This window comes from Photinus pyralis, unplaced genomic scaffold (assembly GCF_008802855.1).
Source record: "Photinus pyralis isolate 1611_PpyrPB1 unplaced genomic scaffold, Ppyr1.3 Ppyr1.4_LG3a, whole genome shotgun sequence".
Taxonomy (NCBI): domain Eukaryota; kingdom Metazoa; phylum Arthropoda; class Insecta; order Coleoptera; family Lampyridae; genus Photinus; species Photinus pyralis.
Genome location: NW_022170509.1, coordinates 1409995 through 1437336, shown reverse-complemented (window position 1 = coordinate 1437336; position 27342 = coordinate 1409995). Strand labels below are relative to the sequence as shown.

At 33.9% G+C, this 27342-nt stretch overlaps 3 protein-coding genes and 1 long non-coding RNA gene across 6 annotated transcripts; 2 read left to right on the top strand and 2 right to left on the bottom strand.

Moving 5' to 3' along the window:
• Positions 1-1074: 1074 nt before the first annotated feature.
• On the bottom strand, positions 1075-27079 carry LOC116165398 (decaprenyl-diphosphate synthase subunit 1). 3 transcript variants are annotated; one of them, XM_031479820.1, is made up of 7 exons: positions 26863-27079; positions 10776-10982; positions 10502-10641; positions 7434-7575; positions 2457-2546; positions 2081-2410; positions 1075-2031 (listed from the first exon to the last, which is right to left on the bottom strand). In XM_031479820.1, exons 1-7 carry the CDS (start codon positions 27001-27003, stop codon positions 1810-1812), a joined length of 1272 nt encoding a protein of 423 aa, XP_031335680.1. In that variant the 5' UTR covers positions 27004-27079; the 3' UTR covers positions 1075-1809. The 3 variants fall into 3 exon arrangements, with proteins under 3 accessions (XP_031335680.1, XP_031335681.1, XP_031335679.1); XM_031479821.1 differs by lacking the exon at positions 26863-27079 and adding an exon at positions 11106-11161; XM_031479819.1 differs by lacking the exon at positions 26863-27079 and adding an exon at positions 18326-18510 and having other exon boundaries at positions 1076-2031.
• On the top strand, positions 18618-19406 carry LOC116165399 (39S ribosomal protein L32, mitochondrial). Its single transcript, XM_031479822.1, has 3 exons — positions 18618-18753; positions 18810-19043; positions 19090-19406. The coding sequence occupies exons 1-3, from the start codon at positions 18666-18668 to the stop codon at positions 19350-19352; spliced, it is 585 nt and encodes a 194-aa protein (XP_031335682.1). The 5' UTR covers positions 18618-18665; the 3' UTR covers positions 19353-19406.
• Positions 20159-26168, top strand: LOC116165397 (serine/threonine-protein kinase Nek8). Its single transcript, XM_031479818.1, is given in 15 exon segments — positions 20159-20312; positions 20362-20518; positions 20564-20755; positions 20806-20944; positions 20995-21123; positions 21179-21363; positions 21423-21556; positions 21607-21724; positions 21772-21899; positions 21951-22086; positions 22133-22481; positions 22534-22638; positions 23994-24055; positions 25817-25982; positions 26033-26168. Coding segments are annotated over 15 exon segments (2133 nt in total). The 5' UTR covers positions 20159-20254; the 3' UTR covers positions 26108-26168.
• LOC116165400 lies at positions 26117-26856 on the bottom strand. The gene is made up of 4 exons (XR_004144137.1): positions 26621-26856; positions 26438-26576; positions 26250-26391; positions 26117-26198 (listed from the first exon to the last, which is right to left on the bottom strand). It is a non-coding gene; the product is annotated as an uncharacterized LOC116165400 (long non-coding RNA).
• Positions 27080-27342: the final 263 nt, after the last annotated feature.

Below are 27342 nucleotides of genomic sequence, written 5' to 3'. Positions count from 1 at the left end.
ATAATATGGAATAAACAACAAGAATTGTAACGTTATTATTTATTATAACCCTTCTACCATCATGGTGTAGGTTCGGAAAATAAATTAACATATTCTACCGGATAAGTCACTATAAATCAAGCTATAAACTATTGTGTTTCAGTTTCCCTATCTCGCGTTAACTTCTTAAAGGAGCAGATATAGTAGCAAGTTACTTGCGACAATCTCGCGCGAGAAACTTCCACATGTATTTACACTGTGAGCAATAAGTGTCGCGATAAACTGTCGGGCAAGTTGGATGAGCCATTGCTGTCGCAAGTTCTCACAAACCTGTTTACACTAGCAGCACTTTTAGCTTCCGCAAATGCTGTCAGTTGATACCAATACCAGCAGCTGTTTTCGAGAACTTATCTCACGATATGGCGCCAATATAGGACATCTTTCGTTGCCGCGGATGTAGTGTAGTTTTATGCAATAATGTGAAACACAAAAGAAGTGTTGGGTGAAAGAAGGGATTTCAAAAAAAGAAACGTATGGGGCCTACCATAATTTAATTGATGAGCTGAAAATCGGAGAATCAATCCCAACAATTTAAATATTTTATTCGTATGTCAGCGGTAGACATTCAGGAACTGTTATTACAAAATTAAAAAGCAGGATACTCATTTACGTGCCACAATATAAAAAAACTCGCATGGTCGGCGTTGTGTCCCTTGCACACTTGTCGACGAAGACCTATTCTGAGCCAATAAAAAAATACGTATTTGTAACTGGTTGTGAAAAGTAAAGTATTTGACAACATCATCAACAAGTTTTAAAAAGTGTCAAAATTAGAACAAGTATAAATTGTGCACAACCCTTGTGCAGATAAAGCGCATTTTTTGTTAACCGAAATAGTTTTTGTTTTGACATCACCAATGGATATATTTCTTGCAGACGTCTCAATGTGGTGGTTTCTCCCAGCCGGTACCTTAATTAATATGAAATTAGTAATAGCATTTTTGCAAAAATTATCTCGAAAGCATCTGCAATGCCTCCATTTAGACACTACACTGATTGACTTAATTTTTTAAAGATTAATAAAGACGAATGAATATTGATTACAAAGACTGCCATCTTTTTTTTTATTTAAGAAACATTATTTTTCATTCAATCAAGATAGTTTTATGTTGACAAATAATATTTCAATACAATATGTATGTTTTAAGTAAGTACCGATAAATATATATATTGAATGATTTTATTCATTATTAAATGTATAAATAAGTAATCTTTACAATTAAATACTAAATAAAATATGACTTGGATGCAACTGTACAGTCACAATACACTGTGACTGTACCAGAACTTACCTGCATCATTCAGACACGCTGTAGACAAGATTAACAATCTTTTCACTCAAATTGAAAATTTTTGTTTACATACAATATTTAACATATTCAATTTGAATAATTGTAATTTAAATAACTGTCAAATTACTTCAAGCATATAAGTAATAATATCAGTTGTTATTTACAATTGCCCATTGAGTTTATAAAATTTTAAATTGCACACCTTTATTTGATACTATAAAAATGATTGTAATTTGTGCTTTGGTTTCAACTTATGGAAAACAAGTCTAATGTTATTTAAGAAACGCGTTCAAAGGTGAGCTTTTCATTAAAAGTAACGTTAAGTATTAAACACTGACCAACAAAATGAACTGTTTACAAAAATTTTTTCATTCAATCTAGAATTGAGAATACAGGTACGTACATAACTTATATCTGACACTTAATCCTATCTAATATGAACAACTTTATACAAAAAATGTGCAATTGGCGACTTATCCTATTTTATACGATTTAAAACAAGATCAGCCACCACTATAAGAGCTTTTTGAAATGGGCTTTGTCTGAGCAAATTAGCAATACGCATTGCTTCTTGACAATGTTGTCTTGCTAAAAATTGAGTTTGTTCCAATCCTTGAGATTTGTGTACTAACTCGAAGGCTTTCTCAACATCACCCTTCTCTTGAAACCTCCGCATGATCATTGGGTTTAACTCGGGAAACTAAAATGTTGGTCAATTATACTAATTACAAACAACAAAGCTTTGATACCTTCTCGCATGCAAAAAGAACGGGAGCCGTTGCCAATCCCAACTTTAAATCCGCAGCGGCAGGTTTTCCCATTGCTTCGGACGATGAAACAAAATCTAAAAGATCATCAACTAATTGAAAAGCTAAACCAACATTACGGCCATATTGAAATGCTAATTCTGGTAATTTATCATCATCGGCACAAGTTAACATTGCCACTGCTTTTAATGTGTTTGCAATTAATGACGCTGTTTTCCTATACGTTTTGGTAAGGTAATGAGCAAATCGTTCGTTTTCCGTTTCCTTCGATCCTAGCTGCATAAATTCCCCTTGAACTAAATCAGTTACTACCTGCAATTCAATTAATTAAAACGCCTTTTTGATCTGTAATTCTTACCTGGCTAAGGACTAATGTAACGTCATCATTTTTTAATTTGGCGATCATCATGGATGCGATTGCTAAGATGAAATCTCCAGCCATTGTAACCTACAACATAACATACCGGTCATTAAAAAGATTGCTACTACTGTCTACAATCGTGTTGCTCTTAAGCCCCATTCAGATAGGTGGTAGTGAAGTGCCGTCGCCTTGTTGTGCGATGCGGGCTGGTGCTGTCATGTTGACATTTGCTTTCACAATCACCGCAAAATTGGCCCGCCTACACAAGTATGACCAATCAACCACAACAGCAGCAGCAAATTTGCTTTGACAGATCGCCACATCAAATATGTTGCGCTTCCATTGATGCTTGCTAACGGTAGTGCAGAAAGTTTGAAGTTTACACACTTTTGACACGCGGCTGCAATTCGTCTGCACTGTACATGCCATTGTGAATTGTCATAATGGGGTATGCGTATTTGAACCTTTTATACAAAGGCACCGCACCGCAACAGCACTGCACCACCTATCAGAATGGGGCTTTAGATTATGAAAGCGAAAAGGTCACCAGCCCATTCTAGCTAGCGTAATGAACTGAAATAATAATAATAATAATTTATTTTATTTTTTTATATATATATAAGTGTATATGGTTACAATAACATTGCAAAAGAAAAATAAAATAATGGTACCCACAAAAGCAGAGCTTGTGCGTGGGGGTTCAAGCATGGTATACACCGAATTGAAACAAAACAAAAAAATAAAAATAAAATAAAAAAGAAACATGTACCAAATCTAAAAATAAAGCTAGAAATAGGCAACTAATGATTGGAATAGCTGCACACTGCAAATGCTGCAATAAACTTTTTGCCCATAGATTAAATATCGACAATTGCATCCGAAAGAAACTGCCGCATACTGTTTTTATCACACGCAATTTTGTGAATTGAGAATGATTAGCTGCGTATCATGCAAAATTTCTCATAAAGGGAAGGGAAGGGCATTTCCTTTCATCGGTAAGACATGTCATTTATCTTGTTGTAGGCGAGGTTGTAGGTACCTAGTGTATGTTTCTTAGTTTTCCAAACGAACCGGTACTTCGAGCAAAATGGTAATATTACATTTGTAAATATATCTCAAGAACAGCTCTCGAAATTTACTTTTGTGCTCACATCACAACGCTTCATTGATTGTGATTTCGACCAAAGGTTGCACCGGAAAATGTTCATCAAATATCTCGTCAAATATGGAAATATGCAGTAAGTACTATCAAAACTTGTAATGAACCTGAGACCAACCAATCAATTGTAGCTATTGATCAACACAGTGAATTTAATGGGAGTTGTCAAGTTGTAGTGGCTATAGTAAACTGGCCTTAATTATACCAATGGAACACATCGATGTATATTTAGATTTGTAATCAATGATTATATTAAATCTGCATACTTTCCCATCCTTCTCTATTCTGTTTACTTTACCACGATCATGTATTTTACTCCTTCTATACGTTTTTTTTGTTATTATTCCTATTAGTGGAAAGAAAATTATATCTCTACGCCACTGAACTGAGACGCTAATGATAACGGAAGTGGTGTGGTACTTTAATCACAGTTAGAGGCCACTTTTGGTTCCCGTGGTCTACGTCTGGCCAAGCATTTGATTCCCTCCATTAGTTTTCTAACTCAATGAAGATATGACTGAAGGGGCGCAATCAGAGATGTATACTCTTCTCTTCCTTGCGGATCTTTGGAGAAATAACAACAGTTGTTAGAAACCTTAGGTGTTACTTATTGATTATTGTAACATTGTATGAATGTCTCAATAGCAAAGAGCGTCCCAATAGGAAACACTAGGTTTTATCCATAAAGAAACGATTTTCAGATTCAATGCCTGCTTTTCGAAGAAAAGGCATGTAAAATGCGGGAACACAAAACCTTCCTCTCCTATTAAAAAAAATTCAAAATGACGCACAGTCGCCATCTTGAATCTTGATAGATGTTATGTCAAGCAGTATTTTATATCTTATACTTATACAATTGTTTAAATACTTTATTTAAACAATGCTTGTACTTACGCCCCCTCCCCTACAAATTTCAAATCGATATATCAAACAGTTGTTCCCATTTTGAGGGGGGAAGAAACACGTCCGGCGCCGTCACCGATATTACCATCAGTTTCGTTTCAGTCTCTGTTCAGTCACAATTTAAATTCGCCGTCAAGAATATTTTCTTATTTCGACTGACGTGTTTTCTAAACATTTTGAAGTATTTCATAAGTTTTCCAAATATTGTATCACGAATTTTTTCTTTTTTTTTGCCAGGCTAAATGCGGATCCTCCGAACACAAAATATAAAACCTTGCGCTGTTCAAGAATCACGACATAAAAAAACGCCAGGCTATACCAAGGTACCAATGCCCTCTGAAAACAGCTCTGAAACAGCCCACTACTTCACGTGTCTACATCGACATCTCTTTCTCTTTGAAACAATCAACCAATTTCTCCCATCCAATGAAATACCTTGACAGTAGGTAATCATATTCACGTGAACTTATTTTCCATCTACTCAACGGAATCCCACATAGTGCAAAAACCAGATAACAGCGAATGCGGCATAAAAAAAATGCGTTGAAACCGGTTAGTTCGCTACTCATGCAATTTTATGACCACATGTATTTTGACCAAATGATTTATTATATTTATGTACATCTTCGTTGTGAAAACGTCAAAATGCATTTGCTCGATGTACACAGAAGTAGCAGATTAGTTGCTCAAATTGGTTGCTGTTGCCAAGTTTGAGGTTACTGTAGCGCCACCAGTGATACATGAAGCTGATGAAGTTTTATATATTTCATTGACGCTATCCGCTGCAGATATATAAAACTTAATTTTTTATATATTTAAAACTTTTAATGCAAGTATATAAAAGTTCTAGATATATTTATTTTATTTTATATTACCTATATTAATTACTTACATTAATTTTAATTAAGAGTGGTCTTTAGTTAATTTTTTTAGGCAACCATTTCCAATGTGTTTGTTTACATATTAAGACTGTTAAAAAATGTATTTCACTCGGTAAACAGATGAGCGAAGGTTGGCCTTATGTGAGATCTTGTACTATTTAGATAGGTAGGATTGTTGAAAAAAAACGATTGCGATTTTTTATTTTCGTGTTTTCCATTACCTACTAATTTTGTTGGTTTACTTAATGTTTCACTCCAATAAAGTCAAATTAGCAGTAGAAATATGATATGACATATGACATTTTTAAACCTGTTTATGGCATCAATATTACTTAAACTAAGTGTGTGTTGCAATTCAATATACTTTCACATTTTGATAAAATGCTTTTATGCAAGAAAATTCTGCTATAGGTTGACCTTACGGCTTACATATTCTTTAGTGTAATTATGTATTACCGAGTGTATTACATACCAATACATATGAAAAATATTAAACTAGAACAGTTTCGTCGGATGACAATTTTCATTAATGAATTGTAAAAGGCAGAGAATCAGATTGAAATAATATGTAGGTACCTAACTGATTCGATATACCTCCAGGATATGTCAAGGTAAAACTTTCGGAACAAGTTTTTGTTAAGTACCTAAGTAATTCCTTCTTTGTGAAATCTCATAGCTTTTCATAATTTTAACGGATAATTTTCAATCAATTCTCTTTTTTGGGTTCGCCGGTCGTAAGTCGTTGGAGTAGTAGGTATGTAAGTTAACCCAGTAACAAGCACCGCAAGTACCTACCAATCACTTACAACAAGGTTCAAACTAGTAAATATGTACCTATTACGATATTACTCTATTCGTAACTTTTCACTTTCATCATGTAACAAGAATTTCTCTTTTTTATTGTGACCAAGAAACGCATTTTGAATTGTTTTTCTTTTTTGTAACACTGTATACATCCACTAGAAAATATTAACAAAATACTGGAATAAACATATGGTTCCGTAATAATGGCAACTTTCACAAAGCTATTTATAAATCGATACGAAGTCACTTACAATTTCACTTTGTACCTACTCATCTTTTACTAATAGTGGTTTATTTTATTAACACTATAGGGATAAACAATACGCACTCGAGTGTGTATTTCTAATTAATCATGAAATAAATGCACATTTCAAAAGTAGATACGCAAGCCGTCATTGCCTTACATGAAAGTTTTACGGTGCCGCAATAACGAACTTAGTTTTGAAAATTAATCTAGCCCTAGACCCACTTTCGAACGTAATCATAATAATTAATTTTACACGTCGTTCATTCTTATAATAATTTAAATCCTGTATTGAGGTAAACTGCATTGTTTTTATCCACTTGATATTTTGCAATATGACAAAAGCATTGTTGGTAGTTGTATGCTCAGTCACGTCGTAATGTACATGCGAAAAACCAGAAAGTGATAGAAATTAGGAATTACAGTCAAAATTCCTATCATTTATCACGAATGGACGTGTCGGCATGTTGGGAAACCGATTCTATTTGTGTAGAAAGTTAATGAATGAATAATTTAATATGTGTGTGTTGTACATTAAAGAATTAAAGCTACGAGTAATGTATAATAAATAAATAAGCAATCACTGGCCAAATTTTAAAGCAAAGTCTCCTAATTAATTGGTTAAGCAACACAAACAATTTGTATAGCTAATTTGTTACTCCTAGTCGGTAGCATTGCACCTATACTAAATAAATACACATGGTATCAATTAATATATATATATATATATATATAATACTGGGTCCGCCCAAGACAGTCACTGGACGTATTTTCTTACCATTTATAAATCGAACAAAAAGATCATCAACTATCAAATTTTAAGAGAAAGCTTTTCATTTACGCAAAATAACACGCATTCGTTATCAGTTGCGAAATTAACCGTTATACGAGCAATTTATAAACGTAAAAGGCAACAAAAACTTTTTTAAAGCAGGCGCCTAAGTAGGTATTACCTACGTATTATGATGTTGAAATGATGTTACCTTTTTATGACTCCATAACACGTTTGCACTAGGTTTTCCTCTTCGAAAATCAGATTGGTCAATAACGTCATCGTGAATGAGTGATGCGGAATGGATCATTTCGGCTATCATTGCTACCTCTCTTTGAGATGGTAAAATTGCACTAAAAACACATTTATTAATTATTAACTTACTTTAATTCAAAATAGTATTTTAATCACGAAAAAGTGCCTATCATCTGGAGTTGGGTGGTGACCAGCAGGTAGTTTTTCGCCGGGGCACGTAGACCGTTGCGCGATAACTCAAAAACATGACATATTATAAAGCTCAAATTTAGTACACAGATAGACCATTACTTGGGGAAGAAAAGAACTGATTAAATTTTGGCTTCAGGGTTAAACGTCTAAACTCTAAAGTATGGCAGACGCCATGGTCACGCTACTCCCTTGTGGAATTATTTAATCTAAAATTATCTCACAGAATTCAATGTAATTTGGATGTTATATCCTAAACTAAACGATTATTAATTAATGTCAATTCTTAAGGCATCTTTGAAAAAAATACGCTATTATATACGTTATAACTGGCTGTCTGTCCGGCTGAGATCTCAGCAATTACAGTAGCTAGAGACTTTTCACTAAAAGCTTTCTGCTATAGCATCGTCCTTTTATATACAAGCGGCCAAATTGTGGAACAAGCTGCCAGAAGATGTTAGACACACCAGGTCCTGTAATGGTTTCGATCGCAAGTGTTTTTGTTTGTTGCAGGACTCTGAACATGTTTTTTTGATGTTTAATGTGTAAATTTATACGTAGAGAGTTATTATGTTTTCGTTTTTCTTGTTATACTGTTTTACTTACTTTTTTTTTGTTATATTTGCTTTGTATTTCATAATATTGTTAACTTGTTTTGTTATATTTGATGCGACCAAGTTTGTAGAGGGGGGATACTAATGGCCTTATGGCTTCTCCTATCCCTTAATAAATTTATATTATTATTATTATAGTGTAGATGTGCTTGTATAGGTTCTAGTCTATTTTGAGTTAGATTACTCTTGAGATCGATAATTTTAAACTTTCCTAATAAAATACTGACCTATATTACCAAAAATGCGTTTTCATCATGCATTATGCGCTTTACAACTTGTTTATTGGTACATAATTGAAAATTGTTTTGGATTCCATATCCAAAATTTGAACCGAATTCGTCACCTCGGAATATTGTCAACTATACGTCCGTACATAGAGACGGAAAAAATTTTTTTTCACTACTAGCGTCTGATGACATGATTATTAACCTTTTTTCCACTTGTAAAGTAGGCTTTCTCGGCATTTGTTCAAAGTGGTTAGTAATGTGGACATTATTAACTAGTAGTCAATAATGAGAACTGTCACGCTGTCACTTTTAGAAAACACAACCCGAAATTTCGCTCAATAAACGTTTAGACAAGTTCTCTAAAATGAATAATTGCCACCATCCACCATTTCCAGAGAAATTACATACCTAAAATTGACATTTTCAAAAAATTCGAACTAAATTACTCTTTGAAAATATCTCAATGACAGAACAAAATACGGCCTGTTTGACTTGTACTTCTACGTACTTGATTGACATGTTAAATTAAGAAACAAACAATTCTGTCCAACCGTTAACTCTCTTATCAATATAATATGTTAATTTAGAGGATTTCAAGTGCTAGTAGTGAAAAAAATAGTATATATACCACGGTAGAGAAGTCTATTATTGCCTTCGCACCTTACACCCTTCGGCGCAAGCGCCTCGAGATGTAATCTTGGTGCTCAGGCAATAATAGTGGACTTCTCTACCTTGATATATAATGTACTATTTTTCACTACTAGCGTCTGATGACATGATTATTAACCTTTTTTCCACTTGTAAAGTAGGCTTTCTCGGCATTTGTTCAAAGTGGTTAATAATTTTTTATTATTAACTAGTAGTCAATAATGAGAACTGCAGTCACGCTGTCACTTTTAGAAAACACAACCCGAAATTTCACTCAATGAACGTTTAGACAAGTTCTCTAAAACGAACCATTCGCAATTTCCAGAGAAATTACATACCTAAAATTATCACATTTTGAAAAAATTCGAACGAAATTACTCTTTGAAAAATCTCAATGACAGAACAAAATACGGCCTGTTTGACTTGTACTTCCACGTACTTGATTGACATGTTAAATTAAGAAACAAACAATTCTGTCCAATCGTTAACTCTCTTATCAATATAATATGTTAATTTAGAGGATTTCAAAAGTGCTAGTAGTGAAAAAAATAGTATATATACCACGGTAGAGAAGTCTATTATTGCCTTCGCACCTTACACCCCTCGGCGCAAGCGCCTCGAGATGTAATCTTGGTGCTCAGGCAATAATAGTGAACTTCTCTACCTTGATATATAATGTACTATTATTCCTTGAAAGTTGCTTAAAATAATGTAAAACGTCGACATTTGATGAAATTTTGACATGCCCAAAAAACGGTGATCGTGCGAGGAAGTGTGAGCGGAGCAAAACAAACATTTTTTCCCAACAAAGAGCTCTATGTGTTGCATTTGGGAGCTACCCTCGAAAAAGTGTTGAAATATGGATTTTCGAAAAATTTCTTGCTTAATTTTTTTAAGTAGGTAATTTCAAAAAAACTGTTCAACAATAAATTTTGTTCATTCTCATAAAGTATGTACACAGCAACTTTAGTGGAATTCGTGTTATTTTCGTTGACCGGCCAAGAATTGCAGTGGCATTTTTTTCGAATTTGGAAATTGAAAGGGCGTACCTAAAGACCTATTCAATGGCGTGCCACCCGCAAATGCAAATTTCATGTTGGACTCTCGGTTTTTGGAAAAAGAAATTGGTTTTGGTTTCCTCTATCATCTAATATGTTTTTCTCTACGTATATTTTACACTCTGTATCTAGCTACTACCCTAACACTGAAACTAAGTGAAGGAGGATTACCTAATATAAGAAAAAATGCAAACAATTAAATTGTAGAAAACAGTAAACAGAAGAAAGAATATGTAATGAAGATTAATTTTATGTATATATTTAAGAAAAAACATATATGATACATACCTTCTATCTTTATACATGTGATAATTCATTGCCCTTCCCATTAGAATTCCCACCATCGGCCGAAGAGATTTACCTTGACCATCAAAATAATACGTGGCTATTTCATATAATTCCTCTTGATGCGTATTTAGCCGCAATTGCTGTAAATAATGAGAATTAAGTTGAATAGAGATACCTTGACCTTGATTTGTCCAAAAACTTTAGGAAGCAATTATTTGCACGCCATTTCTATAGGTGACAATATAATTCAGAAAACAAACCGACTTACACGCACCTTTCTAATATCCACGTATACATCTTTAAGGTCATCTTCTAAAAGACGATAAGGGTCAACTTTGTAATCAGGTAGAGAACCGGGTTGATGGGTCCTTAATGTACTAAATGTCCTAGCGGTTGCCGCTATTTCTGGTCTACTGCAGGGGTGCCATGTAACTGACGGTCCTGTGTTTGATGTCGATGGATTTGAAACATTTTGATGGATCTGAAACACAATAAAATGTAATGAACGTCTGCATTTAGGTATTCACAATTGCAGGGGCACGTAAGTGCGCGAAATTTGTTTTGGTTCCTCGCAAAAAATAAATTAAAATCGTGTGTCACTGACCTTAATAAGGAATTTGCCGATTACTGTCTGCATAGACTGGATTTTTAGGCTAATACAAAAAAATAAATGAACGACTCCACAGACGTTTTAAACTTACACGAACTCTAATCGCTGTAATATATACGTAAAACATTTGAAATTAAAAATTAAAAACCGCTATTATATTACTCTTTTGTAAAACAATTTTTAACTGATATCAGATGGAGTTGATACTTGATAGAATGTCCTGTACTGACTCATCTTTAGCTGTATACGGAGTTCCATTTCTAATTCCAAGGAACTAGGCCGTGAGTGTGAGTTATAATCGGGAATCGGTCTCCTAATAGCTATTTATGTAACAAGTTGCAACGTATTGTGTATTGTGATGCAGTATTTTTTAATTTTGTTCTCTAAAAAAAACGTATTTAGACTTTTGCTCTAAAATAATTAGGGGAGCTAGTAATTGACTATAAAGAAATTACCATTGAAATCCCTATGCTGCGTTGCGCTAGGCACCACCCTGTATAGTCATATACAGTCAAGCAATGTTGCTCCCGGTATTTGAATGTGTAACCGCTCCAAAACTTGGCTCGTTAACAAATGGGCTACGATTTGAAAAAATCCGGCCCGTTATTTTTCGTTTCCGTATGCTTAATATTATACCAGGTGTTATACATATCCAAAGATTTTTACATAATTATGCAAAATTTCAACGAGTCGAGCCGTTATCTCGGAAAATTGCCAACGCACGCACGCACGTACTTACATACATACAGACGAAAAAAAATCACGAAACTCGCCTGGCGTTTGCTATCTTTTTTGTGTGCCCTTTTTGTAAAAAAAGATTCTACATTGTTTCCCTTAGAAGAGTAGGTTTTGATCACCGAAGTTAAGCAACGTAGGGCGCGGTTAGTAACTTTTTTTTAAATTTTGCTCATGGTTGTCTATTGATTTTAGATTTTATTTTATGTCACAAAGCAACATATCATTAATAATTGTAATTCCTAATTAGAATTAATTTAGTTTTGTTGAAAAAAAAAATTAGTTTTTTAACTTAGATATTTTTTTTTCTCAGTTTTTTTGTAATAACTTAAAAAAATTTAAGTTGTTATTTGAAAAAAATTCGATGCCGTTGCGGCGCTCAAAAATTTTTTTTCAAAAATCCGGCTCGTAATTTTTCGTTTCAGTATGCCTAATATCCAAAATTTGAACAAAATCCGTCGAGCCGTTAGTCGTTACCTTGGAAAATTTCCAACGTACGCACGTACAAACATACGCACATGCATACCAAGACGAAAAAAAATTTTATTCTTTAAAAGTTGCTTAAAATTTTAACATGTTAAAAAATCAGTGATCGCAAAATAGCCACCTAGCTCAAGCTAGGAAGTTAAAAATAAAATTTTAGGAGTTCAATTATTGAGAGTCGTGTAGATACTGTGGGACTAATGTAGCGGTGCCCCAATCTAGAACTAAACTTTAATTTATTATTCCTTTTGTATACCGTGTTTAATTGAGTTTGAGATATTACAATTACATTTTCCAAAATATGAGCGGTATGGGGCAATTGGTGCTAAAATTTCTAATACTTTGGCCCGTGTTTGGCCCATTTAAATTTTCAAATGATACATACTTTGAGAAATTGTACATAAGTAAGTATGTAAATCTATCTGTATGTCAAGAACGTTACAACAGCCAAAAATTAATTGGCACCTTTCAAATTTTGCGGTTTTATGAACGTAACCAAATAATATATCGTAATTAGCAAAATCGAATTATGGCCATCCTTGACTTCAATTTGGCAATATTGATCGTTGTTAATAAACAAAGAAAGATCTTTAATCTCTATTGCAAAATCACGGCGTGTCTAATTAACTTATAAAATCAAGCCGCTATTGGTTCTTATAAATTGCATAAATAAGTAACAAATTAATTTTGATGAGAATTTATTTTGCAACCATCGTCCTCGAGCCAACAGAGATGATTCTCAGAGTGGGTTAATAAAAAACAATTGCAGCTATTTCATTTCAAGACCACCGGAGAGCGTCATTAACTACTATTTTAGAAACTCGTCGAAAAAAGGGTACCAAGTTCACCGGGCCAAGAACCTACCCACTAACGAAAGTGTATAATGAGTATATCTACTGTCCCGCCGCCCGCGTCTGCACTTCGATAGTACTAAAATAGTATATTTTAATAATATAATTTGTATGTTAATTAGTTTCATTTTCTTCTGGTCCGGTCTGGTTAGAAGATCGAGAAGTCAACGTACAGACCAATACTTTCACATTCCTGCGTAATGTGGGTTAGACAATTTCAGAATAACAGGTGGATGGGTACTTCCCAAACTGTTTGAACGAGACAAATTATAACCGATTGTTATACCTGCCAACGGAGAGAAAGTTATTCCACCTTAGTAGGTAGGTACACACAACGGACTATACACTGTATAATGTCATATTCGGTACACCAAATGCGGCAAAATTCGATTATGTGCCGAATAAGAATTGTTATAGGAGATAATTTCGAAAACGGCCGAGTCGAGTGCAAAACTGCTTCACCTTTTCGAAAATGATGTTTGTTTCATAACGATTAGTTTATATAATATTTATTAATTCCTTCAAATACATTAAGAAACAACTATTGTCAAATATACTTGAGTAAGATGTGATACCGATTTAAATTAAATTAACATTAATGCTAATGTATCACCATTATGATATACACGTTAAGTATAGGTAGTAGCTCGGGTAGTAGGTTGTACCTTAGACTGGTTGTACTATATACAATGGTTGTACCTACACATTTTTCAACTGAAGCTAGGCACTTAAAATAGTTAACAAGTAACACTACCTAAGTATAGGCATAGACCAAGGTCTATGGTATAGGTAATATTGCCTTGAACTTGAACTTCCTCATATTTCTTCAAACTAACATCTTTTATCACTCACGGATCTAAATAGGTATGATATCATGTATTAACGGATAGGTGGTATGTATTTAGGTATTTACAGCAAACGCGTGTATCCAAAAAGTGTTCAGGGAGGTTATATTCAGCTAAATAAAATCGAAACCAGGCAAGAAATACATAGTACTAAAAACTAAAGTGATCTATGTGTAATTTAACATGAATGTATAAATGTTGTGTTGTTTCCTTTGACTTCTGTAAATGTTTTATTGGCATGTTAACAGTAATAAATATTAGCATACTAAAGTATACACTTTTCAAATACTTTAATGGGGGTGGGATGTTCGTCAGATTTTGTAGTACTATAGTAAAAGCTCTAAAACGTATATTTTTTCAGGTGAATTTGGAGTTGAAAAAGCTGCCAAACGCATTATCTTGATGCCGAAAGAGTACATCATAAGTATGCATATTTGATAACCGCGTGTGTATGATTCAAAGATGTTAAATTCTTTTTCTGGGGCTACCTGTATTTTGTACAAAATCGTTAGTCTTGCACCGAGATCGTTGGGAAAAAGACCAAGGGCATTATTTCCATGCCCATGACATGAATTTGTTGCATTTTTGGCGACCACATGCATGTCCAGATTGGTATTCATGCACCAAGATCGTTGAGAAAAAGACTAAGAGCATTATACAGGGTGGTGCATAGCGCGACGCAGCATAGGGATTTTAATGGCAATTTCTTTATAGTCAACTACTAGCTCCCCTAATTATTTTAGAGCAAAAGTCTAAATACGTTTTTTTCAGAGATTTCAATGGTGCAATCACGTTCAAAATGTCCGTCAAAACCATCAGGATCCGAAAATACATTTAACGTTTTGGCTGCAGGAGCCGAAAATTCGAATATAAGTTTAAGAACAATTCTTCCTCAAATCAATGTCTTTTCCTTCGATTATGTACTCTGGTTCCGGAAGATGATAAACAAATAGTATCTGATGCAGATGCAGCATTACATTTTCTAAAAAAACATTACCCTATACCTAGACGCTTTTTCTTGCGTCGCGTCGATTTGTTGAAACAGAATTAAATATGAAAATCGTTCGACGTCAAACAACGATAGATAAATTAGATGCGATGCGCTTGTAGTTTGTTAAAAGATTCCAGAGCATCACTGATTTATAAAAATGTAATCATTAATATTTTATATTATATCGATACCGCCCTTGTTAGCGTATTTTCCTCACGAGTACACGACTGAACCGATTTGGGCGATATGGGGTTCACTTGAAAGGGCTTGGTATAAGGATTCCGTGTGTACCGATATTTTTGGTTTTGCGCATGCGCAGTGTAACGCATGTGCAATGGTAACTTTATTTAAATGAAACCTCGATGAAACTTTATAATTGTAAACACTACCAATACAAGTGAAATTACCGAGGTTTCCAAATATTGCTTGCGCATGTGCGTGCTACCTTTTTTATTTACAAAAGCATTTAAATGAAATAAGATACATACAGGGTGGTGCACGGTAAGTAGGAACATAGAGATTTATCATGGGAAATTAGTTTTATGCAATATCCTGCCATCCTGTACATTTTACAGAAAAAACTGTAGAGTTTAAAATAAGTAGTTATTTTACAATTGACAATGTATTTGTTTATACCTTTAATGTAACTTTATGAAAAACTGACACGTAGTACTTATGCCGCGAGTTGTGCGAACTTCGACGATGGGTCGCGGTTCATTTGAAAAAGAGTCGGGCAAGGATGTCGTGCCTACCGGTATTTTTTCACGCCTCTTGTCATTTATGTTTGTATAAAGACTTTTTAACTTGTTTTTCATATTGGAGCAATTTTAAAGTTTTCTATCATCTAACAGAGAAAAAATTCTGATTTCAAAAGTGTATAACCCGAGGTATAACTAGCAATATCCATTATCCATAGACAATCGAATTTCTCAAATAAAAACCTGATTTGAACTATAATAATAATTGTTTCAGTTTGCGCTCATGATTTTCTAGACACATTACACAACTTCTCAAAACTTGTTCTGAAGCACGTCTAATGTGAACCCTCGGACAATTTTTACATACAGTGATTATGAATGGGCTATCATCGCCATTACCACTACCAAGATTGTGACAGGGCAGTAATGTAGAAATATTGCGTGTACTTAAAGCGGATCTAGAAAAGCGGAAGAGCGGTGTGACTCTACGGGGTCATTGGATTTGACCCATTTTCAGTAGGCTGTTACATGTGGCATATTAATAGGTCAACTGTGCAGAATTAGAACCAAATCGGTTCGAGCGTTTGCCAGTTATCGTGTTCGCAGACAGACAAACACCATAGACTCCTTATAAAGTTTCTTGCATCGCCTTTCTCTGACATAATGGCCCGTATGAATAAAAGTAAGCAAATGCTTATACTTGCAAAATTCAAAGTAAATACTCGTAAGTGCCCCTTCATACTGGTCTGTTTAGCATGGTTTAGCAGCGCTGCACTGCGTCCTGTCCTTCTGCTTAGAAGCGCTGCTAAGTCGCCCAGTGCGAAAGAGAGTATTTACTTTGAATTTTGCAAGTATAAGCATTTGCTTACTTTTATAATTTATTCATACGGGCCAATGTCTACGATTTTACGGCGCGGTTTCCTCCTATTTTTGGGTATAATATCTTACTATCCTAATATAATTCTGTAAAATAGACAGGTGTGTACTATTGAGGTACTATCTGAAAGAGATACATTTACTAACAGTGGTGTGTTGCTACATCTTTTAGGTAGGTATATGAACTCGTATATCAAGGAAGAATGAAAACACATTGTGTAACACATCCACATACACGATTAATACTTTGTTTCTGAAATAATGAGAAATAAATTGCATTTCTGCTGTGATTTACACAATTTGAATCAGGGACGTTTGATATCCGGGCATTTCGTACCCTAACTTTAGATCTTCATAGCTGAGACGACTCCTACCCAAAACTATTTATTCATTGTGCTACATATAATATGCTCCTACGATTTTGCGGTCTCTACGGAAAGGCACTGCATTGTGATTTGTCTTGGACAAACAATTGTCCTTGATCTTGTCCTGGATTTAAAATGTTGGGACGTAATGTCCCTACATCACCCACAATGTCACGTATTTACGTACACTAGGTAAATGTCTGAGAATTTACATAACTAATATTGTGCATTACGTATTGAAGTCAATAGAGTTAATGAGTAAGAAAAACAAAAGAAGGTAGATATTACAACATTCCAATGTTCCTTGTTGCTGACAAAAGTGTGACCAAAAACGTCGAAAGTTTCTCGTCACGCCCTTTCCAACCCAACTGAAATTCCTGTCTCTTTCATGCCCCTTTCGCAGCGCAGGCCATCAGAAGTAGGTAATCGAGGTAGTTAATTAGTAGAAATGCTGTTAAGTAATTGAAGTTATCACATGACTTTACGTAACTGTAATGTTTCTGATTTTAATCCTAAAGGTAGGTATTGAGTAAATGTAAGTAATATGCATTCCGTTAAAAACAAGATATGAGCATGGTTTTAGCAGGGATCGGCTTAATGCGTAAAACATATACCACCGTGCGGTCGGTACCGGGTATGATAAAAAAGAAGAAAGTATGGGGTAGGGTACATACGTCTAACCTACTTTGAAGAAGAGCAAGGACGCTCTTACCTCCCCCGGCGGGCTATAAGCAGTTATTATGTACCCATCAACAGCTAGGAATAGGAACCTAACTAAACGTTTAAAATTTTAATCAACGTGTATCGAAGTATTATAAATAGGTGTCTATCTTACAAAATTCTAATGAACTTTCACAACAAAAAATTGTGAAAGATTCCCCTGTATTAATTAAAAAATCTCTCTTTTAATTCCACCAATAAATTTATTAAATTTCTATAGATTTGCACTCGTACGAGGACCGTAAATGTTATTTACTATAAATAGTGATTTGCATAAAAAGCATTCGCTCTAATAATCAAAGAAGGCGATGAAAACAAAAGTATTAATAACATCTTTTAATCGCAAATACAATATTTAAAAGAAAGTAATACGGATGGGGACGAAGAAATTGAGAAAGTTGCACGAATTACTTACGCTTGCACCGTGTGTATACACCTGTATACATACTATTTAAAAACGCAAAGTAGATCCGTTAGCCTACTTTTTTCGTTCATAAAGTCACTGAGCTTTATTTATAAAAATATGGTCATTAAATATCGGTAGTTTTCAAAAGGAATTATGCGAATTGGCAACAGAGCGAGAAAATAAAGCGCGCTTGCAACAATACAATTTTGAAATTTAATGGAAAAAATAAGTATCATTTCCTGACCTTTCCCTCGTGCAAAATAATCCTGGAAGAAGGCAACGGTCCAAACTTAAAACGATCACAAGAAAAAGTTTTTCTTCTAACTTGTGGCGATTGTCCCAACTGACACAGTTTTTCTTGCACACGAACACAGAGCCTAGTAGACCCTAAACAAGCCATCGTTAAGACCGCTCTGAAGGAGTGATCGTCTGCTGAATGAGTAAGTAGAAGAAAATACACTTTCCACCATCCGGTACCACACGAATTTCGCGTTCACGCTGTACGTCTACCTGTACCTATAGTAGTGTAATCGTCCCTCTACAAACACTCGCAGTCACCATTGTTACAACTGATTAGGTTCGCCATGGCATTTCTGTTACACCATCTTCGTACCCTCGTTCAAAATTTGGAAAATACCGTAGCAAATTTAATTATAAGACGACGTCCACCAGGTAATTATATAATAAGCGATCATCCTAAAACTAACCTAACTTTTTTGTTTTGACAGCGGCCTTATGCTTTGATTTAGGGGTTTGCTCATCACAACCACTTAGTTCCTCTTTAAAAGACATTCTCAACGAAGGATTTTTATGGGCAGTGCCACGAAATCGGCGTACCATTGAAAAACGATTAAAACGACAATATGGAGATCCTTACTATATAAGTAAACTTCTTGTCCCGAAAAAAACATTGCGTGCATGTAACGTTTGCGGAGATGACCATGAAATTGGAATTTTGTGTCGTAAGTTTGTCTAATATTAAGGGTAAAAAGTAAAAAAAATTTCCAGCAACATGCTATAAGAAAGTTATTGAAGAAACTCGAGCAATGCAAGATGCAATACAGAATGAGTTGGGTTTAAAAGTCGTTGAAAATGAGGTTGTTGTGCTTTATAATGGTGAAAAGAACAGCACTCCTTCAGAATATTTTGAAGGAAAAAGGATTGTTGAGATCGACAAACCAAGGCCGGCATGGTTTAGTAAGAATTTGTTACAAAGTACAACACAACAACCAGCAACTTCTACAAACATTAAACCTTCTGATCTTGGATAGTTTAGAAACAATTTATAAATAATTATTAGAAAGAATAAATTTATTGAGAATTGACTGTAATTAACAAAAATTGTCTTGCGAGTTAGCATACTACACTTGAATCGCAACCACCCGAGTCGGTAATTAAAAATCATAACTAAAGCCAATTACAACTTATTGTACATATGTGGAAGTTCAAGGGATACAGGGTGACATATTCCTTGTCCAGAGCGAACACATTTCGTCCATTATAATATCACGTCGGATAAATGTTCGTACTGTCTGTACAAAAAGTAACCATCCAATATGGATTTAAATGAGCCCACTTAATTCCACATTATTTAGTTGCAATAAACAATAAAATTGAAAGAGTTTTTGAGCACAGACAATAAACATGTTTGTTGTTTGGTTTTCAGTGCCACAACTTTGGCAAGTCTTTTTGTTGAACATTGACATGATACTATCACGGAAGTCGCTTGTATCTTAAGAAAAACATAGATTGTAGACCGAGATCAGGTGTCTTGTGACCGGCAATATTTCCTGGTGAGAGGTTTATGTTGCCAAATTGCCCTTCAAAACGCACTGTACTGTGAATTTTATTTCCCATTCCTCCAGGGACACCCTGTATTTAAGTCATATAGGTAGTCATCTTGAAGGGTAGATACTAGGGTAGATAAGATACATAACGTAATCCCCATTTTTAGATCTAAAAATTTACAAACAACTTAACAATACACTAAAACATACAGAAAGGACTGTTACATCATGCAATTGATTTTATATGTTGCGTAATAAGTTAGCAACACTACTATCATACTAACCAAAAAGATATCAATAGTACCGAACATGTTGCTATAGTAATAGTGCATTACACACAATAATACAACATTAGGGTGGAATTTGCTGCTGTTAATATTATAAAAATGATAACTCAAAATGATAGGTTTGCCAATTATCAAAGAATTAAGTGCATTGGAAAGGGTACAGCTCACATTTTAAATTATCACAATTTTCTGCATTAGAGTTTCAGGTGCGTTTGGTACAGCTACATTGTATCACAAATTATCAACTAACACCGAAGTTGTCATAAAAGAGATATTTCTATCCGATATGACTGAATTAGAAAAACAGTTAGCATTTAATGAAGTGGAAGTTTTGGCTTCACTTGATCACACGAACATTATAAGGTCATCTTATGTTACTACAAGGGTAATTACTAATAGTATTTTCAGATACATGGGAAACTTTGAAAAAGATGGTTCTCTCTTCATCGAAATGGAATATGCAAATAGTGGAAATTTAGCACAATTAATAAATTCACGCAAAGAGCGCAACTATCCATTTAAAGAAGCTGATATTGTGGACATAATGATGCAAATCACATCAGGCATAAGTTATATGCACTCCTGTAAAATTTTGCATAGGTAGCATGTCTAGTAATGTTCCTTACATAAATCCATTTGCATAATTTTAGAGACTTAAAAACTGCAAATATTTTTTTAAATAGAAACAGTTCTTTAAAAATTGGGGATTTTGGAATATCAAAAATCATGACGACGCGCATTCAAGCACAAACTGTTGTAGGCACTCCCTACTATTTAAGTCCGGAAATGGTACATAAGTTTTTATTTATTTTGTACACTTCATAAAGGAGAAGTTTTAGTGTGAGGGTCAAGAGTATGATGAAAAATCTGATGTATGGGCAGTGGGATGCATTCTTTACGAATTGGCGAAATTTCACAAACCTTTTGAGGCTACAACTTTGCCTATGCTTGTGAATAAAATTAGCGCTGTAAGTACTTCTTAGTATGGTAACTAGGTATTTAATTTTTAATTCAATATTGTAGTGTGAATATGAAGACTTGGACGATAGTTATTCGGTATATCTTAGACAATTGGTAAAGGATATTTTGCAAAAGGATTTTGTATCTCGTCCTTCAGCAAGTGAGATAAACGCTGTAAGATTGCCCCAAATACTATCACTTGTAATAGGTCAAAGTAATAAAAATACCTCACTTACTCCAATAAACATGTAAGAATTACATTAAATGGTCAAATTTTGGAAAAAACGTAACAAATTTCTCGTTGCAGGATTTATGAACGATCCGTGTTGTATCAATTAAGTAGTTTTGGTGACAACATAAGCATGACACCAGTTGAATTGCCAAACAAAAAGATTATAAGTTTATCCGCAAGTCAAACACATTGTATTGCTGTGACATTTGGTATGTTAATCATGAGTTTAGGTAATAATAAGCATATAAGTTTATCACAGACCATCTTGTGTTTACTTGGGGTAAAGATAATCATGGGCAGTTAGGACATGGCGTAACAAGTATATGACGCAAATATCCTACATGTGTTCATTATCTAAGAAACAAAAGCATAATTGAGTAAAAAATAAATAACACTTGTTAGAAATTTCATATCGTTTTTGCAGTTGTGCCGCTGGAGAAAATTTTAGTACATTTCTAAGCAAAGATGGCCTGGTATATTCTTGTGGCGATGGAAGGAAGGGTTGTTTAGGTCATAATTCATGGCACAGTGTCTTACGACCCACAATAATACGTAAGTACATAATTATTAGGCATAGGCACAGCTGGAAACGACTATCCTCAGAGTCTTTACTAACACAATCAATTGCACAAATACAATGTGGATCAAATCATGTATTAGCCCTGGCTGCAGATGGCAAAGTGTTCTCTTGGGGTTCCTCGTCGCACGGTCAACTTGGCTTAGGAGATAAGAAATTCTGGTATCATCTTCACAGTCTTGTATACAAAGTAAAGTTAACCTTTTAGTTTCACACCAACCGTAGTCGATGTAAATGGAGATCAGCTGATAAAAAAAATATTTGCATCGTACAATTCCTCTGCGCTTCTCGACAGCAATGGTTCATTATTTGCATGTGGTGATAATGTTTATAAAAAACTTGGTTTTGACAATCAAAGTAAAATTACTCACTTTCAACAGTTGAAACACATACAGGACAAGGTGGATTCATTCAATATTGGCGAAACACATTCGATAATAATAACAAAAAGTAAAAGTACCATAGCATTGGGAAGAAACAACGAAGGACAGTTGGGCATTGGTCATTGTAAACCATGTGTGATACCACAAAGATTAGAATTGCCATCAGGCGCAACTGTAAAATATATTCATATACATGTTGGATGTTCATAATGTCGCACAATTGTAGATGGTAGCATGTGGAGAGAGTTATACAGCAGTCGGTATCAATACTAACGCTCTTTATCTCTGGGGTACATACTTAAAAGTAATATGCACCCAATCACATGAAAAGGTTGGTAATTTGTTCACATCTCCTTGCACATTATTAACGAGCTCCTAGAGAGTTTATAATTTTGCGGTGTCTGTCCGCCCGTTAGCTCGATATCTCGTAAACGAATGGACCGATTATGATGAAATTTTGCAGGTGGATTCTTGATCAAATTTGTAGATCGGAGTTCGTGAATTGGCAATATAGACCAAAAAATAAAGTAGGCCCTTTTGACATCTCCGTTAGTTATGAACCAAATTGCATGAAATTCAATATGCGCATAGCTTTAGCAATATGTAACGCAATTCCAAAAGTTGAGCTTAATCGATCATCATTCACAGTACCCTCTTCCAGAGCTGTCACAAATCGTTTAAAAAACGATTTAAATCAAAGATATTTTTGTCAATAAGAAAGTATTTAGATAATAAATCATTTTGATATTTAAATATTTTTTGTGATTTAAATCTTTTTAGAAAGTATTTAAGATATTTTCAATGTATTTCATTCATTCAAAAAGGTTTAAATCCAATTTTGTTAATTTAAATCACTTATAAAGATTTAAATCATGTAATGATTTCAATCTTTTTCGATTATCGTTTTGTGAAATGATTTAAATCGTGACAAAATGTTCGTAAAGGATTTAAATTCAATAAAACTGATTGGTCTGATGATCTTGCTCGAAACTCTCAACATCATTCATCAATATACCTACCATTTCTACCGTATCTTATTGGTATTATTTATTAAATTAAAATATGTATTTTTTTGCGAAAGAAATTTTAAAAAACCAAGACATTGTCAATCTCTGTATACCAGATTTTGTAATAAATACATATAAACGTCTACCGGTCTACCGAAAAAAAAAACCGTGTTAATTAGGGTAAGCCAGGTTGAAACAAATCAACAGAATTTGTTAGTATGTATTTAAATTGTCTCTAAAAGATTTAAATCACTCGGAAACGATTTAAATCTTAAATCATTTTCCGTAAAAAGATTTAAGATCATGATATAAATCGAAAAAAGTATTTAAATCATAAAAAAGATTTAAATCAAGTGACAGAGAGCTCTGCCCTCTTCGCACCTCGACCATTTATTAGTCGAATTGCAAACTTTCTTATTTATGAAGGTATATAAATGAAATTTGATACATAGCCACTTGGAATAAAAGCAAATGTAGCGCCAGTTTCCAAATTTGGTTTTGTGCATGATGTGCAGTGCCAACTTTCTTATTTATTGAAGAAATTAAATGAAATTTCATACATATACGCTTTAAATAAAAGGAAAACTAACACCAGGTTGAAAATTTGGTTTTGCACATGCTATAGCCATACCCAAGAGCTCATTTTCTATATTTGTTTATACGTTTATTTGAATTACAGACTGGTGAAATCATTGAAAGTAAAGTGTCAGAACAGACTTTACAACCAAGATGTATTTTGGCGTAAGTATTTTATGAAAGGCATATAGGCATATTAAATTCAAAAATATGACACACGAGTAGTGATCTCCAAAAAGATTTTCGGAATTTTTTTAAATCTTTTTGATTCAATATTGAATTTTTTTAATTTGAAAAGAGAATTTAACATGCTATCTTCTTAGATTAAAATATACAGGGTGTTCTATTTAAAAAAAATGAGGTTACATTAGAAAAGGCCGCTTGGCATGGAGCGATACAACACACAAGAATTTGCAGAAAGAAATTGCAAGGTAAAGCATATGCATAGCACTGTATTTGGCATGGTGCAATTCTATTTCAATTGCCACATGTCTGCCAACAGAGGAAAAGCATGGATTTGTCAACAAAGTTGCTAACTTCAAATAAAAATTAATAATGGTAATAATATTTATTCGTGATTTTGCTAAATAAAAAAGCTTAACACAAGTCAAAACAAATAATTATACATGTAGGTACATGAATGTAATAAGTTAAAATGTGTCTTTAAGAATCTCGTCCGTACTATAGTAGGTAATTTTTAAAAGTTTTCGTTTAATAACAGCCGAAAATAGTTTATAATTTAGTTTTTGCATGTCACTGGGAATGTGATTGTAGAGTTTAACACATATAGTCCGGTCCTGGTGAGTCGATGCTTGGGTAATAGAAGATGTTCATTATTAATTCATGAATTGACAAGGCAACGTTAGGATCCATAAATTGATAAACGTTTGTCGGCAATTGGCGATATAGTCAGCTAGCTTTGAACTGCGCACGTTTTTCACAATTTCTTTGCAATTGCAATTTATATTGCTCCATGTACAGCTGGCTTTGGAAGATTTAAAAACATTTTGTTTCGTCAGGACAAGAAACAAAAACACCTAATCAAAAATTAAAGTATATAAAATTCTTTCCAATGAGGCAACGGTAGCAACAAGCACTATGTGCTCACATTCCAACTTCGGGTACCTAAACAAAATGGCAAACTAAATATTTATGTTTATTATTATTTATAAATGTGGAACAAGTACACTATTGTACATTATACGGCAGGTAATAGTTTTTATATCATTTTACATAGGTACCTACCACAAACTAAGTGCAATATAATGTTATCATCTCCTACTTATTGGCTATGCCGTGACTATAATTGTGTATTAAGCCAACTACTTAAATTCAGCAATATTTCTAATGCAATTTTTTTTGTTTTTTGCTTTCCATAATATTGGTTGTTAGCTATTATTGGGTAATAAAATTATTATGAACTTTGCGAGCCCAAAATAAATGTTTAAACTCATGTAAATATTCTGCAGAATTAGTTGGATTAAGATATTTTATTTATATTCTAAATGATGTAATATCGTAAGTTGAAATGATTTAGAGTAGACTCGCGTTTATATGAACATTCACATATACGTATATGAACGATTCAGTAATGTGAACAACAAAATATTCATATTGACTGCTCTGTAGTGTAAACAACGTATACCCTTAGTAACGTGAACAGTACATTGTGCAGGTTCAAAGTTACTTGCAACACTTTTAGTAGTTTATTTAGCTGATTAGGCAGTTTTGTAGCAAGTGCAGATGCAAACGCAGGTGTTTGTGAATAGTGCGCTCATAATTTACAAAATGGCACATAGTTTATACAATAAAAAAACATTTTATTATTATACAAAATAAATATTTTATATGCCTCCGATAGTGTGAACAACTCCAACAGCAGATTTTTATGTACGTTAACCATCCCTTGTGGTTTAATTATTTTAGGTTATATTCTTCCGAAGAGAGACTTAAAGCAGGACACAAAATATGGCTAGGCAGCATAATTTCAATACCTTGCAACCTTTTAGTATTAGTCCACACTACTGCACCTCCTCCGTTAAAAAAACCAGAAGGTGATAAAGAAGAGAAATATGGTGACAAAACCAAATATGTACGCGTCGGAATGAATAAGTAATAGTGACTAAGTGTTACTCATTTCAGTTTTCCAACTGGATGGATACCAATGTTGATTACTCTAGTCAAACGACATTACCCAACACACCACAGTTCACATAAATCACAAAATATGAAGGGATGTATTTATTAATCGTGTAATTACAATGTATTTATATATGGCTTTAATTTTTTCTTTGCCCATTCTTCCGCTCTGCAATGAGGAACATCAATAATAAAATCATGGCAAGTAATTGGTACTTACGAAGCGCTATATTTGTACACACCAAATTTTTCGGAAAACCGATCATGAAATATTTTTGACTTTCCAAACACATTAACTAAAAGATCTTGAGGAAAATCGTGCATAAAAGACTCTCTATCAAATTCTTTTGTTACTACCACTTCTAAAACAAAATTGAAAAATCTTTCAAAATTAATAGTAACACCCACGTCTAGTTAGTTCTCCATTCTCTAAAATATGCTCTTTTATTTCTTTGTCTTTTTTCTCTAAAAGTTCCAAGAGTTTTTTTTGCCTCATTTCCAAATACTGCACTGTTTGTACAGCAGGAAGAGTAAATTGATAAAAAAACTGGAAATTATCAGTTACCAACACATTTTTGTATTTCTCGTTACCGTAGAGTTATCTGTTTGTATCAGACAGAATTCGAACTTGAGTGGGAATTCCTCAGCTGATTTTAAAGCCAATGTTATGCCTGAAGATTGTTTCGAAAGTGTGTACAATACTGACTTGCAATCATTTATCAAAGAAGTTACTTGTTCTATAAGTTCATCGCTGGTAAGTCGAGTAATATCAAATAATGGGTTTCGATTCTAAAACTACAAAGTGGGAAAGCTACAGTGTTAAGAATATTCACCTGAAAACGTTCAACTAATTGTATTGGTGTCAGTTCTTCAGACCACATGTCTAGAAAATCGGTTATGTATATCGTTATATTTGATTCCTTAACACATTTGAGAAGGTAATTAGTGTCATTGATAACAACGGGTGTCCACATTTTTAAATTAGATTAAATTTGTGGTGTGTGACAGTCTTGTTATTTTTGTCATTGGGCGCGTTCAGCCTATATATGGTTCAGCCGTATTCAGCGTTTACACAGCTGTTTCTGGCGATGAAATTGTCTGAACGCATTTTTACTTATAAATTTTTTGATTTGGCATTAGCATTGAATTTATAACTATCATTCAATGGCATTAGTTTGACTTTTATTCAAGGTGCGTATATACAAAATTTCATGCAATTCGGTTTATAACTAAAGGGGATGTCAAAAGGGCTTCCTTATTTTTGGCCTACATTGTCAATGCACGACCTCCGATCTACAAATTTGCACTGCAAC